The 15,057-nt window shown below is 40.9% G+C and overlaps 1 protein-coding gene across 4 annotated transcripts in view; it reads left to right on the forward strand.

The window, feature by feature from the left end:
* atxn2 (ataxin 2) overlaps window positions 1–15,057 on the forward strand; it is a 99,179-nt gene that overhangs the window by 72,568 nt on the left and 11,554 nt on the right. For 2 of the 4 annotated variants that reach the window (XR_003718969.2, XM_028825276.2), the window contains 8 exons: window positions 2,154–2,261; window positions 2,728–2,798; window positions 5,503–5,846; window positions 5,996–6,062; window positions 9,721–9,864; window positions 11,813–11,885; window positions 12,215–12,408; window positions 12,519–12,651. Coding sequence is in view for 1 of the 4 variants with exons in the window: in XM_028825276.2 (XP_028681109.1) it covers window positions 2,154–2,261; window positions 2,728–2,798; window positions 5,503–5,846; window positions 5,996–6,062; window positions 9,721–9,864; window positions 11,813–11,885; window positions 12,215–12,408; window positions 12,519–12,651 (1,134 nt within the window). In the remaining 3 variants the exon portion in view is untranslated. The remainder of the gene's footprint in view (window positions 1–2,153; window positions 2,262–2,727; window positions 2,799–5,502; window positions 5,847–5,995; window positions 6,063–9,720; window positions 9,865–11,812; window positions 11,886–12,214; window positions 12,409–12,518; window positions 12,652–15,057) is intronic. The other 2 variants (XR_003718971.2, XR_003718972.2) reach the window with 2 other exon arrangements.

A 15,057-nucleotide genomic window follows, 5' to 3' on the forward strand; every position in this document is an offset into this window, starting at 1 on the left:
GATCACGGACATGCTATAAACGCCTGCTGTCGATGAGTAATACAAGGAACATTATAAATGTGCAGGGCACAGTACTACTTGGCCACGGCCCTGCCTGACTGTGTATAGGAGAGTGGCAGATCTTGCTACAATAAATAACCGCATTGTTACTGTTTCACGCTGAATAAAGCTGGTGTTGCTAAAGTACTGAGACTCCGCTTCGTGTTTTGGGGTGCAAGACGGGGACTCGCACATCACAACACACACAGTCACAAAGCTGTGGTAAACAGTATACGCTCGTACGGATGTTGACTATATGAGTGAGGCACGCCGACTCAGACGGAGAATAGGAGACAATTACCCACAATCCCACAGCGAGAGAGGGAGAACCATCAGCTCAGTTGTGATCACATGACACTCCGCAGACAAAGCGTATACATACTACTCGTATTGCAAGACCTCGCTCGTTTATCAAGTCAAAATTAATTACAAATTTTAGCCTGTCTTGCAAAACACTCGTAAACCAAGTTAATCGTTTTGAGGAACAAAAGCTAACTAGACTTTATCTTCTTTGTTTTTTTTACCCTTGGAATATTAAGCAGATTTGTATCTTGGGATCACAGTCTATGCTCTAAACTGTAAGCATCAATTAAGTTCAAAGCATTAACCTTGCTGATGTATGTTGTGATCAATTTATAGGACTGTCATCAGCTTGAACTTGTAGACCATAAATGCCTGACCTCTGAACTTAGTCTGTTTGTGTGCAGTCCTTCACTTTGATTCACTGTGAATACAGAAACTTGAGTTCCTTCTGAATTGAGCACGGTGTGCGCTCTAGTGGTCTTTCGGTACACACTGATTTGACGTAGTCTCATTTTGTTTGATATTTTCTTGCTTGCTGTACTTCGTTGTATTAATTGACGAGCAGGCAATTCAGAGGTGCTTTAGTATGCTGGTTTTGTCCATTTCTTGATAAAATGCAAGCATTGCATAAAAGTATTAACCAAAGTGACTGTTTAAAAATAACAAATAGGAAGTAATACTTACATAAGCAGAAAGGCATGTTGATTACTACTATGGTCAACACATACAGTATTCCACATGCCGAATCAGAACTGACTGAACTGCTAAGTTTGACACCTAGTGTTGATGAAGTGGCATTATATAAATGTTTAGTAGGGCAAAGGTATGTGATTGGCACGGATTTCTGAAAATATTAAATAGAGTGAGAATCTTTAAAACTCACAGAATTAAAATGTAACGTATTTAGTACACTTAAGTTTTGTGCGATCTGTGAAATGCAGAAAATAATTGATTAAAAATAAATGAAGTTGTATTGGTCAGTTATAATGTACAAGAGTTAAATGAAGGTGACACTTCTTCACGTATGTGTAAATACAACTATGCAGAAGTGACCTGGGCAGGTTGGGGGTTTTCTTCAGTCTTGTAGTTTTCTTATGCCTTCCTTTCATAGAATAAATCAAACATGCTTATTTTAGGAAGCAGAAAAGTGCAGTTTACTGATAGCAGGGATCACAGAAGCAGCCTTAACAAACAGCATTAGTTAGCTCCCTGCACTGCACTACACTCCACCTGTGCTCAGGGAAGCTGCACCGTGTCTGTTGGCATACACACTATTTTGCTTTTATGAAGTTGTTGTTTGGTAGAAACCTTTTTTTTTTTTGTTTTTGAGGTGGCAGTAACAGTTGTTAGAGATGATTGCTATCAGTTCAAATTCGGTTTCAAATGGAAAAGGTTTTATGCGAAACTCGTTTTATTCTAAACTGTCATTTTCACAAGGTGTCTATACTTGTGACATTAAATAAAAAAAAAATGTTAACACCACCTACAACTCGGATATCTTTATTGAAAAAAACAGTCTAATATAGAAAAGTTTTTGAGCTTAATTTACAGCAAGGTTGACTAAAGTACAGTATATTGGTATTGTGTGTGATTAGGTCACATATATATTTAAAATAAATGTCTTTATGTCATTACGTAATTATCTTCGCATTTTGATTAGCTACAATTTAAGAAGTAGTTCAGCTTATATGTCTTGATAACTTTGTCTGTTTTACTTTGTCACACGTATGTCAGATATCTTGTATTTGTTCAATACTTCGAATCTTACGTAGTCATTCATTCTTGCCTGATTGTTTTTAAACGTTTTCAAGCCAAAGAATCCAGGCTTCAAGAACCACGGCAAAATTCGCCCACTTCAGGCAGAGACAATCTCAAGACAAATGAGGCCTCGCCAAACTTCTCAAAACCTGTTACTAAGGGTAAGGTTCCTTTTAAATTTATTAAACTTAATCTTAATTTGTCTTCTTCCTCTTCATCTTTTCCCAGTTCTTTGTGAGTTCAATCTGCTTAATCAACCTTGTCCTAAAAACCAAGCCTTAATGCCACGGAGCAATTATTCTTGATCATGGCTAAACAGTTTATGTTTTTCCCAGTTTTCTGTCTGATATTGTTTTGTTTTTAGAAGGAAGTATAATTCTGAGTTTAGGGTTGTAACATTACTTCTTTAGAGTTAGCTTTGAATTAGAATATGCAGCATGGTATGAAATTCCTGTTTCTCTGAAAACCAGTAGCATCCAAGTCACATTTCATCACTTCAGACAGAAGCATGTGGTACAATGTGAAGAAATGATTATCTTGAGTTGAGACGTAATATTACATACATGTCCGTTACCATTTGGTGAAGTGGTTATTTGGAAGGTGCTGTAATTGATATTTCTTCCCTAGCTGTTCCCTGCATGGCCCCGGACCACAGAAAACAAATTGATAACTTAAAGAAATTCAGCGTCGATTTTCGAGTAAGTATTGGTTTGTAAGTCTTCTGTGAAATCCCTGGCCGGTTTGTTTGTTGGTTGATGTCCAGCCAGAATACGACATGTTAAGTCATTTGACGGTTTTAAGCTGTTCTACTGGCCAGCTTGCTGGATTAATGATGTATAGTTTATATCATGAAGAAATGACAAAACTGTGCCCAATGTGTATTTTAACATACAGTTTACATAAAATGCTTAAGAGGTATAACTTGTTTTTTATGAAAGAATGAAGGAAATTTATTTTGTCTACCTTTTATTTAAAGTATTGCATTAATTTTGCAAGTAACTACAAAACTAGAACAAATGCAGTTGAGTTAGGCGACCCTATGAAATGCCACTACACACCGTATGTGCCCCATCACCCATACTGAGCACTGTGAGATTGTTTTTATTTCTTGTGCCCAGTATTGCCATGATGGTCTAACTCTTCTGTGACCCAAAAGTAAATTAAAAGGGTGGAAAATGAATGGATAGACAGCATGCTTACATTTAGGGGAGCTTACCAGGCTTGTAGTACAAGGGGGAGTCGAGCTAAAATTAGAAAATGGGATGAACCTTCACAGAACTGATCAGGTCATTTCTCAATGGAGTCTCCACCCTTCTCAAGGTTTTATCTCATCCTCTCCACCACTCGTGAACCTGAGTTATTGTCAAACACTCCATGCTGAGGGGTACTACAGTCACAAAGTGCAAGTTCCTGTGACTTGCTGGAGACCACTGTGAAGCGGCGGGGACTGCTGTCTCAAGGTGTCCTTTTGTGGGCTGCAAGACATTGACACACACACACACTGCTAAGAACACCAAGGCTTGTCTGGAGAAAATGAAATTTGAGGTATAATAATAATACAGTAATCACTCCTCGATCGCGGGGGTTGTGTTCCAGAACCCCCCTCGAAAGGTGAAAATCCGAGAAGTAAAAACCATATGGTCATATGGTTATTTGTATATATTTTAAGCCCTTATAAACTCTCCCACACTATTATAAGCATTTCCCGCACAATTATACAGCATAAACCCTTTGTATTCTCTTAGATATTAGGTAAGATTCGTTGAAATTATGTATGTATGTAAACACACTTTATATACTGTAAAACCTAAATATTATTTTAAAGATATCGAGCGTCTCCGATATCACATATGTTACAGCCATTACGACAGACAGGCCACCAGCAATAAATATGTACAATGCAAGAAAAATTGTATACAGTGACATTAAACTATGTAATAAGTACTGTATGTAGAAAATTAATTATGGTTACTCACCAACAATGACACGATGACTTGTCCGATAACGTTGAGTTTAATTTTACTGCACAACAAAGGAGAGCGTTACAGCTTTTCTAAAGGAGCCTCTTCAGGCGATTGTGTAGCACCGCCGTTGTTGTTCTTCCGGCAGTCTTCAATCCAAATCCCTAAAGCAGATTCCATCCGGACTACCGCCTTATTACATCCACTTTCAACTCGTTTTGCGCCCTGGTTAAAGGACATTGCGGCCGTAGATCTTATATGCTTTTCCTCCTTTTTAAATAAAAAGAATTGTGGACTCATTGATGCCGTAATGGTGTCCTACAGCGGTGTAGCTGTTCCCTGCTTTCAGCATATCCAAAACTTGTACTTTTTCGGCAGTCGTTAGCATCTTTTGTTTGCGCTTGGGCACGGCCCCTGAAGCAGGAGCAGGTCGTTTTGGAGCCATAACGAAGGGCTTGACTATGCACAAAGATAAACAAAAAAGAGCACAAAAGTTAACTCTTTACACAGCGAAACACGTTGAAGCTGAATGAGCGAGATGAGACTTCCTGGTTAAAGCAGCGGAATCAAATTCGGCACTCCGTCGCTGAGCCAATCAGCACACAGGAACTTAACTGCGTGCTCTGATTGGGTAGCTTCTCAGTCATCTCCCAATAGCGTCCCTTGTATGAAATCAACTGGGCAAACCAACTGAGGAAGCATGTACCAGAAGTAAAAAGACCCACTGTCCGCAGAAACCCACAAAGCAAGCGAAAAATCCACATTATATATTTAGATATGCTTACATATAAAATCCGCGATAGAGTGAAGCTGGGAAAGTCGAAGCGCGATACAGCGAGGGATTACTGTGATCCTTTTCCATTTATATAGTGCTTTTCTTCTACTCAAAGCGCTCAGCAATTGCAGGTTAAGGGCCCAACAGAGCAGAGTCCCTATTGGCATTTACGGGATTCGAACCGGCAACCTTCAGATTGCCAGTGCCGATCTCTAGCCTCAGAGCCACCACTCCGCCTATTGCCACATCCTCCTTATTCTCCCGATTTGGCACAAGTGATTTCCCCCTTTTTTTGGACCACTAAAAAAAACATCTGGGTGGTCGTTGATTCAAGACAGATGACGATGTGAAGAAAGCGGTGCACGAGTGGTGGCGAGGACAAGAGAAAACCTTCTATTCTACTGGAACTGGAATCTGGGCACTGCCAGTCAAGTGGCGCCAGTGCATTGAGAAGGGTGGAGACTGCATTGAGATATGACATGATTAGTTTTGTGAAGGTTCGCTCCATTTTTTAACTTTAGCTTGACTCCTCCTCGTACAAGCAGCACCAACATTACATTCCCTTTATTTGCTTTTCTTGTTTTTTTTTTTTTTAATTCATTTATATACTCTGCGGCCTTGCAGGTTTAATTTATATATACACGTACAAGTGTGTTTCTGTTTTAGTTACAACCAAGTTCCACTCCTGACCCTGTGTTTGACCAGATGATCAGCAAACCTCGAGACCCTCCTGAAAAGTTGAAAGACTCGCAGTCAGAGAAGTCCGAGTCACTTAGTAAGGAGCTGCTGATTGAGGACAACTCTGCCAGCAACACTACAGGGGGAAGCAGCGGCGGCAGCAGCAGTAGCAGCAGTAGTAAGCCCAGTAGCCCCAGCACTCCTCCGTCAACACTTTGCACTTTAGAGCAGCGAAAGGGACCAGATGTTACCTCTCAGGGGGTCCAGACCTCTGGCCCGGGCAGCAAACATGACAAAGATGACAAGGAGGAAAAAGCAGACACCACCCCAGAGTAAGTCTCTTATTTTTCATTAATACACTGCACAGAACAGCCGACAAGATCACTTTATTAAATGTGACAGGTGGGCATATTGGAGGGGGGGGGGGGGGGGGGATAAATCGACACCTGTTGCTCTTTTTATTTGTGTTTTCTGCTTTCAGACAGGTCAGGAAATCCACTTTGAATCCAAATGCTAAGGAATTTAACCCTAGGACATTTTGTACACAAGTGAGTATTGCTGCTGTGCATTATAGCTTTGTTGTGGAATATGGTACTAGGGTGTTATACAATGTTAGCCATTATGGATGTAGTGAGAAGTCAAGCAAAATGACACATTTTATTGGCTAACTTGAAAGATTACAATATGCAAGCTTTCGAGGCAACTCGGGCCCCTTCTTCAGGCAAGACGGAATCTTCCGGAATCTAAACATGTCGAGGAGCTGTGACAGAAGAAGGTAAAAAGAAGAAAATCCCCATTGCTGTCTGTGTGAGACTTGTCAGTCAGTCGTTTTCCAACCTGCTTAATCCTGAACAGGGTCGTGGGGGAGCTGCTGGAGCCTATCCCAGGTAGCATAGGGTGCAAGGCTTGAAAAAAAGCCCTGGGCAGGGCACCACTCTATTGCAGGACAAGCCCATACACTAGGACCAATTTAGGAAACGCCATTCCACCTAACCTGCATGTCTTTGGACAGTTTGAGGAAATCCATGCAAACTCCACACAGGGAGGACCTGGGGCGCGAACCATCATCCCATTACTGCAAGGCAGCAGTGCCACCACTGCGCCGCCCTGTTACACTTGTAATCGGGGTAAATGTATTTCTTTAAACAAAGAGAAAATAAGAATACAGTGGAACCTCGGTTTGCAAGCATAATTCGTTAGGAAACGTCCTCGCAGTCCAAAGCAAATTTCCCCATAAGAAATAATGGAAACTCAGATGATTCGTTCCACAACCCAAAACTATTCATATAAAAATGATTAATACAAAATATAAAGTAAAAATACATAAAACAAATTAACCTGCACTTTACCTTTGAAAAGAGTCATGGCTGGCTGGCTGGTATGAGTGAGTTCCTAAACTCTTGTGGGATTCCACCCAACGGGACGACACGCGGAAGAGCGTCCCAAAGCAATCGCAGTCTCCCAGCGCTGTAGCAGTTCGCTGTAAAAGTGAATCCGAAAAGATCGCAGACATGCTATAAGCGCCTGCCGTCGATGGGTGATACCAGGAACAAGGAACATTATAAATGCGCAGGGCACAGTACTACTTGGCCACGACCCTGCCTAACTGCTGTGTCTGTGTATAGGAGAGCCACAGATCCCGCTCCAATAAATAACTGCGCTGTTGCTGTTTCACGCTGAATAAAGCTGGTGGTGCAAGACGGGGCCTCTCACAGCACATGCACGTGCGCGCACAAACACACAGTCACAATGCTATGGTAAACAGTATACGCTCATATGGATGTTGACTATATGAGTGAGGTACGCCGACTCGGACGGAGAATAGAAGACGATTGCCCGCAATCTCGCAGCGAGAGAGAGAGAAGAACCATACGCTCATTTGTGATCACATGATGCTCAGCAGACAAAGTGTATACATACTACTCGTATTGCAAGACGTTGCTCGTTTATCAAGTCAAAATTTATTCAAAATTTTAGCTCGTCTTCCAAAACATTCGTAAACCAAGTTACTCTCAAACCAAGGTTCCACTGTATTCATTACGACTCTGTGCCAGGTCAGGATGATAATTCACACCCATTGCAGCTGCCCTGAACTGAACTGAAATGTACCCTTCTGCATTTGTAGGACTAAATGCATTCCTACAACTTTAGTTCAACTCCTTTCACTTGGCGCTATTCATGTGCTTTAATCTTGATCACTGGCTGTCACCGGAACAGACAAATGCATGATGTTACAAACCCAGCAGGCAACGTCTTTGAGAGTAAAGTTAGTTTTATAGGCGTCCTCACCAGTTTTTTCTGTGCAGGAGTAAAGGTTTCTTTTTTTAGTGTAGCTGAATATAATTTAAGTATGCCCTATAAGTTTTCTGCTTTTTAAAAAATAAGATCAGTGAATTCTGGGACATAAATGGATCCTTTCAGGTTCACGTGAAGGGGTGCAGGACGATGTCAGCAATAGAGGTTTTGGAGTGTGTAGACAGCGTTGAGGCCATCTCTGCTTAAATGCGTCATCTGCCATTTGGCCCCTTCACTTGCTGCTAGCGATAGATTGTAGGCAGCAAGATGGGAAAGTGCGCTTTGGCAGCTTTTGTGAAGGAAATATTGGTATGTGCATATGCCGCTCCTGTCTCGCAAGCAGGTGAGAGGTTAGCTCGCTTGTGTACTCGATGCTGGAGAATGGGCGACTAGGTTCTCTTATCACCTGATAGCGGGACAAGATTATAAAAGCGTTGGGAGAATTTCGTGGAAGGTAAGGAGAAGCCTATGCAGTTCAGGTAGACTGGAGAATATTATGGGGTGAGCATGTTTAACTGGTCAAGATGGGCAGGAGTTCCTTTGTAGTTGTGTCCCACGGCTACTATTAATAATCTTGTATTCATTTGGCACTGCTTTATGAATAATGTGTGACAACTGATCATATTAAGCGGAATAAATTAACGCACCTGGGAATTACATTTAAATACAGAAATTTTTAAACTGTTAATTGCATTCGTTAATGACTATTAATCTGCAGTCCTAGTGTTAATATTTTGCTCTGTTTGGCAGTTATTTGTTAATAAATACAACACACGTACAGAATGACAACAACATGTATGTCTTTTCCACGTTTTCATACAAATGATGTAGCTCAATGTGCTTTACAAGATGCGGAAAGAAAAGTTTATAAAAAGCAGAAATATGAAAATAAGATAAGGCAATACTAAATAACAAAGAATAAAGTAAGGTCTGATGGCCAGGAGGACAGAAACAAACAAACACATTCCCACATCTCTGGCTCCAGTCCTAAATGCACTTCCACTGGTGACCCTGGCCTTAGTCAATCACCATTTAATTGAAATATGTCTGCTGGATCTACTTTGTCAGTGTAAGACTGAGACATTTGAAGGTCTGGATTAGATCCCCACACAGCCTCCTCTGCGTTGTATTAGACGGCTGTAATTCTCTCAGCCTGTCGGACAAGGACGTTGTCTCCTTAAGTCCTGGGATGCAGCTAATTGCTCTCTTCTGAACAGCTTCAAGTGCTTTTCCTCAGCTCCCTTGACCTTAACCTCTATTCTTCTAGCTAGCTGAAATTTGCAATACTCTTCTACATATACCAGATTTAATAAGTTCCTGGCCATTGGTCAGACTTCTGGTGTGACATCACCCCAGAGCTTTTAATTACCCTTAAAATGCCCATCTTCTTGGGCAGTCTTCTTTGTGCCTGCCTCAGAGTTGTTACACTCCCAATCCTTTTACTTTGTGATCACGATAAAAGATTCAGAACAGGCCTCCTTCATCCTTGCTTTACAAATTAAAATAGAACTGGCACCTGAAACACAGTTTGGCGTCAGCCTTTCTGTCTTAGGGTGGGTTAAGTGATGCTGGAATTTGCTTTGTAGCCTGACCTCTGTTATAATGGATGAACGGAGGATGCAAAATGCTGACTCTATGGCTGGTGCCCCCAACTTTTGTTTTTGTTGTTGTTCAGCTTACTAGTGTGTGGGTCTCATTTATGAACATCTTGTTGCTGGACTGTACCATCCTGGAAATGTCTTTGTGACTGGTGTGAAAAAGCCAGATTATTTGCCTTACTCATTTATTTATTTTCCCCTAACATTTTTAAGGAGCAACCTTCTATTTCTGGTACATCGTGGGTTCTTAACACAGAAGTGAAGTGCTGTCTAAATGTTAACGGCAGCACATGTATTTATTTCCCTGTTTCAGCCTAAACCTGCATCTACGCCTACTCCTCCACGTCCTCAAAGTCAGCAAAGTCCATCCATTGTAGTGCAGCAGCATCCCACTGTGTACAGCCAGACGGTGTGCTTTCCGCAGATGTACCCCCTTCCGGTTAGCCCAGGAGTGCAGGTAAGCCTGTCCTGTATATGATATATGTATGTGTAAGTGGAGGAGGACGAGGACGATGACGTGAGCCTCCTCACTTCTGTAACATTTTAGAGTTCTGCATTAATACTTTTTTGGGGGCGTGAGTAAATACTGCAAGCATTTCATCCTTAATAAATGACATTAATCGTTGGAAACAACTTGGCTAACAAACATTTTCATAAATTGGTTTACCTCAAAAAGTTGACCATATGATGCAGTCGTGTCATTTGCACATTGCAGATGTTGTCAGTAGTTATTAGTATCTTGTAAACACAGCACCTTTTTTTGTTGCCATTCATTCAGGGAAATGCTCAAATGGAACACTGTGGCACAATTTATAAAAGTTTGGATATTGCAGCAGGCCGTACACCAAGCAAATCCAACATCCATCTCTGTCGCAGCTAAAACACTCAAATTTAATTTCTTTCCTCCTTTCTTTCTCTCTCGCTCTCTCATCTGGAAGGTATAGTGAAATTCCAAAGCTTCTTTCTTCTGTTCCTCCATAAATATTTTAAAGTTTGTAGTTATTTTCTTGCGGAATTTGTCTGGTGCTGGTTTGCGGCACTTTTATTACAGTCTTTAAATAAAAAGCTGCGTTCACCGTTTTGAATGGCTCCATCCAACTGGTTTCCATTTACACCTGTGTGGATTCATCGTGCACTGTTTGATTTAATAAAGCACTTAAGAGAAGAATGGGACAGACTGAAAATGACACCCTTTAGGCTTCAAATCATTTGGGTGATATGCTTTGGAAAGGAAAAAAAAATCTACGATATAAGAGCCTAACATTTGAAGAGCTCAGTTCCAAAATCAGCTAAGTACAAAAGATACATTTTGGAGATAAATAGGAAAATCTGGGTCCGTAAGCAGATTTTGAAACTAAATCCCTAAAACTATAGTGCTACACTGTTGCAATTAGCAGGTTTTGAAGCTCAAACATATTTTCGGCGCATGACCAACTGCATGAAAAGTCACAATCACGTTGTTTGCTAAATTTTACCAAAAGGTGTAATTAGCAGATTTTGGAACTCGCATCTTCATTTCAGACTGACAAGCCATAAAATGAAATAAGGTCTGAGACTGGCAAGGATTGGCTTTTAATTAAGCATTTGGGTCGGAATGAAAACCTGCAGCCACTGCGGCCCTCCAGGACCGACACTGCCCACCACTGCTAGCAGCAGGTCCTAAACACTTGTTATGAGAAGAGGGATTTTTTTTTAAGATTGCGCTTTACAATTAGTCACAATAATCCACTGTCCCGTCCAAAACGTTCCTATTTTTTCTCTTTGGTTTTGGCTGTTAATCTTGCCTCATCAGTTTCTTGTGCTGTGCTGGATCTTTCTTCCCTTTCACTGAATCTTCTTCGCCTCGTCTCCCTTTCTGCTAAGTATGTTTTAATAACCTGTTGGAAATCCACTGACTCCCCATCACTCTTAGGCCTCTAGAGCTTCTCTTCTCAATTGAACACCATTAGAGCTGTCAGTAGCAAGGAATTATGGGGCATCCTGGCTTCACATTAGTAAGTGGCAGCCCTGAATGAAGGTCATTCAGGACTGGGTTTCAGGGGGCCAGTTGACTTGGCTGCCACTCTCGCTTACCGTTTTTGGCTTTACGACTGACGTAGTGATTTGTGGGGTAGTCCCCGAGAGAGTGTAATTATTTAATTTTGTAATTTATTTGTGTACAATGTTTTGTTTGCTTTTAGTTATTTTAACTGTTTCATAAACGAATGAACCCCACTGCCCAAAAAAAAATAAAGTGTAATCTTTGAAGATGTCTTTCACGTTTTGGTAAGCCTTCAGCCTCAACTGTAATGGGACGTCTGCGTTAATTTTGGTTTTCAGGTTATAAGGCCGATTTCTCACTTGTATATTTAGAGTTTGCTATAGCATGCGTGTGGTTTTTTTTAATTCTTTGTTCTTTTTTGTAGCAGACTGCCATGTACCACGTCCCAGTCGCACACATGCCAGTGAACCAGACGAAGCCCTATAGAGCAGGTAAAGGTGAGAGAATGTTGGCTGCATTTTGTTCGATTTTGTTGCATGAGATACTTTCCTGTACAGTGCTGCCTTGTGTTCCAAAGATGGCGGTTATGTTAAAATGCATGAATTTCTTCTGTAGTGAATGGTTTGCCCCACTGTGCTCTTTAGTATTTTAATGTATAAAGTTGGGTCGCCAAAGTTTCTCTGTATTGATCATTTGGAATTACTGCTTACCACTTGATTGTGATGAGATCAACTTGTATTCCCCTGAAAAACTGTGTGTCTTTTTCGTTCTTTCTCTTTTTTTTTTTTTTTTTTTTTTTTATATAAATATGTCACTTGCACTTTAGTACCCAACATGCCTCAACAACGACCTGACCAGCACCATCCCCAAGGCACAACAGCCATGATGCACCCAGTGTCGGCAGCAGGACCGCCAATTGTAACACCCAACCCTGCATACTCGGCACAGTATGTGACCTATAACCCTCAGCAGTTTGCCAGTCAGCCTCTGGTTCAGCAAGTACCTCATTATCAATCGCAGGTAACGTGTAGCCATTGTCTTCCTTTGAGCCGTTTTACTGTTTTTTTTTTTTGGTTTTTTTTGTTTGTTTTTTTTTAAACTTTTGTCTCGCCTGTTTCTGCCCTGTGCAGCCTCCACATGTCTACAGCCCAGTGTTACAGAGTGGTGCTCGTATGATGGCTCCTCCAACGCATGGCCAGCCTGGGCTGGTGTCGTCTTCTACTACACAGTATGGGGCTGCTGACCAGACACATGCAATGTATGGTAAGGGGCTGGCTGAATTAGAGCAGCAGATGACATTCAGCTATTGAGGGACAACAAGTGTCAGTACAGTAACTTGGGTTTATAAGTTGCTTCAATCGCGAGTGGAAGTTAGTACTTTTAATGTTCTTACTTTGCTCTGTTTTTTAGGTGCGTTCACGTATAATGGGTGAAGCACCTATTGTGAAAGCCCATGTCTGTCTGTCCACATGGCACCACTGGACTCCCGTGGACCAATTTTGTTGACCTTCAAAGAAATTTGTCAAGACGGTTCAGTTTTCGTTCACATATCTCAGATTGCCCTGTATGAATTTTTAAAATTCCACATTTTCCCATTGTAGTACTAGGGTGTTGTACCATGTGAGCCATTATGAATAGTGAAGAGTCAAGCAAAATGACACCTTTTATTGGCAAACTAAAAGGATAACAATATGCAAGCGTTCCGAGGCAACTCAGGCACCTTCTTCAGGGGATTACATCTCACCTGAAGAAGGAGCCTGAGTTGCCTCGAAAAAGCTTGCATATTGTAATCTTTTTAGTTCGCCAATAAAAGGTGTCATTTTGCTGGACTTTTTGCAAAATTTCCCATTGAAGAGCATTGGCGAATTTGCAAATCCCGTCCATCTTAAAATGGAGGACCGTTCTGTGGGACTTCAACTAGGAACGCGTTTGCTGTTTCAGTTTGACCTTGAGGACAGCTGCTTGATCTTGTCCATTCTGAGGATTTTCCTCTTTAAAAGTCACCCAGCAGCGCCCTGTCCTGGTTCGTTAGGTCATTTAAATAACGGAGGATTGAAGAATTCACTTCTCTGCAAGTAAATGGAAAGTGAAAGCAATTAAGTACGCATATATAAGATTATCTGTGGGTTGTTATTGTAAAGAACCTACGTCATTAACCTGCAGCTAAATGGAGTTTGGACACCTCTATAACACGGGAAAGGCGCAGCGGCCCAAACGGATATAAACACAGGACGGATTTAGCAATGGACGGTGGCGTCAGGAGTTTGTAGGGGCGCCTGATCTTTCAGTCCCAGAACACAAACGTACAATCGCAGCAAAACCCCTGATCATCTTGCCCATGTTGTACGATTTGTAGTCCCGTTATATAATAAATCGGCTCCTTTCCAAGTTCTTATTTAAATAATTTTAACAAATGTTTTAACTATTATTAATAGCTAAACTGGGAATTCATTTCAGTTGCTTTTCTCCACACATACGGCGATACTGATACAGATTTTATGTAAGTATTGGTCATTTTGTATTAACAGTCGCTAATTACTAGATACTTCTCTATTGGGTATACATTTATGTTGAAGAAAATTGAACAGCAGTTAGTTACAGACGCTCCACCACTAATACGCATCATCGTGATGTCACTTGAATTGCCGTCTGCTGTTTATGAAAGCCATCGAGCCGCTACAAGCCTCTCTGTGCTCCGTTGTAAAAGGCAGTTTAACAAGCGGCCATGTCACATACTGTAGTCTACTAACACGAGTTGCACTTTATTATCGCGATTACTTTTGAAAACGACTCATTGTTACAAATGTAATTAAAAACCAAAAATGCAATGGCTGACTCTAGGACAGGGGTGGGCAGATTCGGTCCTGGAGGGCCGTAGTGGCCGATTGCTTAATAAGTGGCACTTATTGCTCAAGTAACGCTTCTGTTTCACTTTAGTGGTCTCGCTCGTTAAGATTTTGAACTCTTATTGCTTATTTTAGTCGTAAACAGCTGTATTCTTGGTTTTTAATTGCTCCTAATTAGCAATAATATGGAAATGATAAAAGAAACCAGCATTTCTCCATTTAGTGTGTTACCGTTTACACCTCTGTGTGTATTTATCATGAACTATTGGGTTTAATAAAATACTTGGAAGGAAAGTGAAGCACTGAGAATAACTCGTCCGTTTTAGCTTTCAAATCATTTGGATGATATCCTTAGGAAAGGGAAGAAAATCGAGGATATGAGAGTGAGCTGACATGGCAGAGTTAAAGCAACTAACAAGCCATGAAATTAAATAGACAAGGATTGTTTTCTAATTATGCAACTGAGTTGGAACAAAAACCTGCAACCACTACTGCCCTCCAGGACTGACTTTGCCCACCCGTGTTCTAGGATGAAGTAAATAAGTGTGAAATGCTCCAACGTTCATATCAGTTAACTTTGTCACACCTGAATGTTACGCCATGCCAACATTGTCCGATTTTTAAATTTTTTTTTTTAACACTTTTAACACAGTCCTGCAAGTCTTTTTCTTCTCCTCTGCACATTATACATTCTGTTCTTTTAATTAGACTTTTTAAAGCTATGTACTCAGCAGTTCTTTTTTTTTTTTTCCCTGCCTAATTAATTTGAGAAGAGATGTTGCCTGATGTATTTACATTTCTTGGGTTCCCATTAATGGATTTC

Source organism: Erpetoichthys calabaricus, chromosome 18 (genome assembly GCF_900747795.2).
Source record: "Erpetoichthys calabaricus chromosome 18, fErpCal1.3, whole genome shotgun sequence".
NCBI classification, from domain to species: domain Eukaryota; kingdom Metazoa; phylum Chordata; class Cladistia; order Polypteriformes; family Polypteridae; genus Erpetoichthys; species Erpetoichthys calabaricus.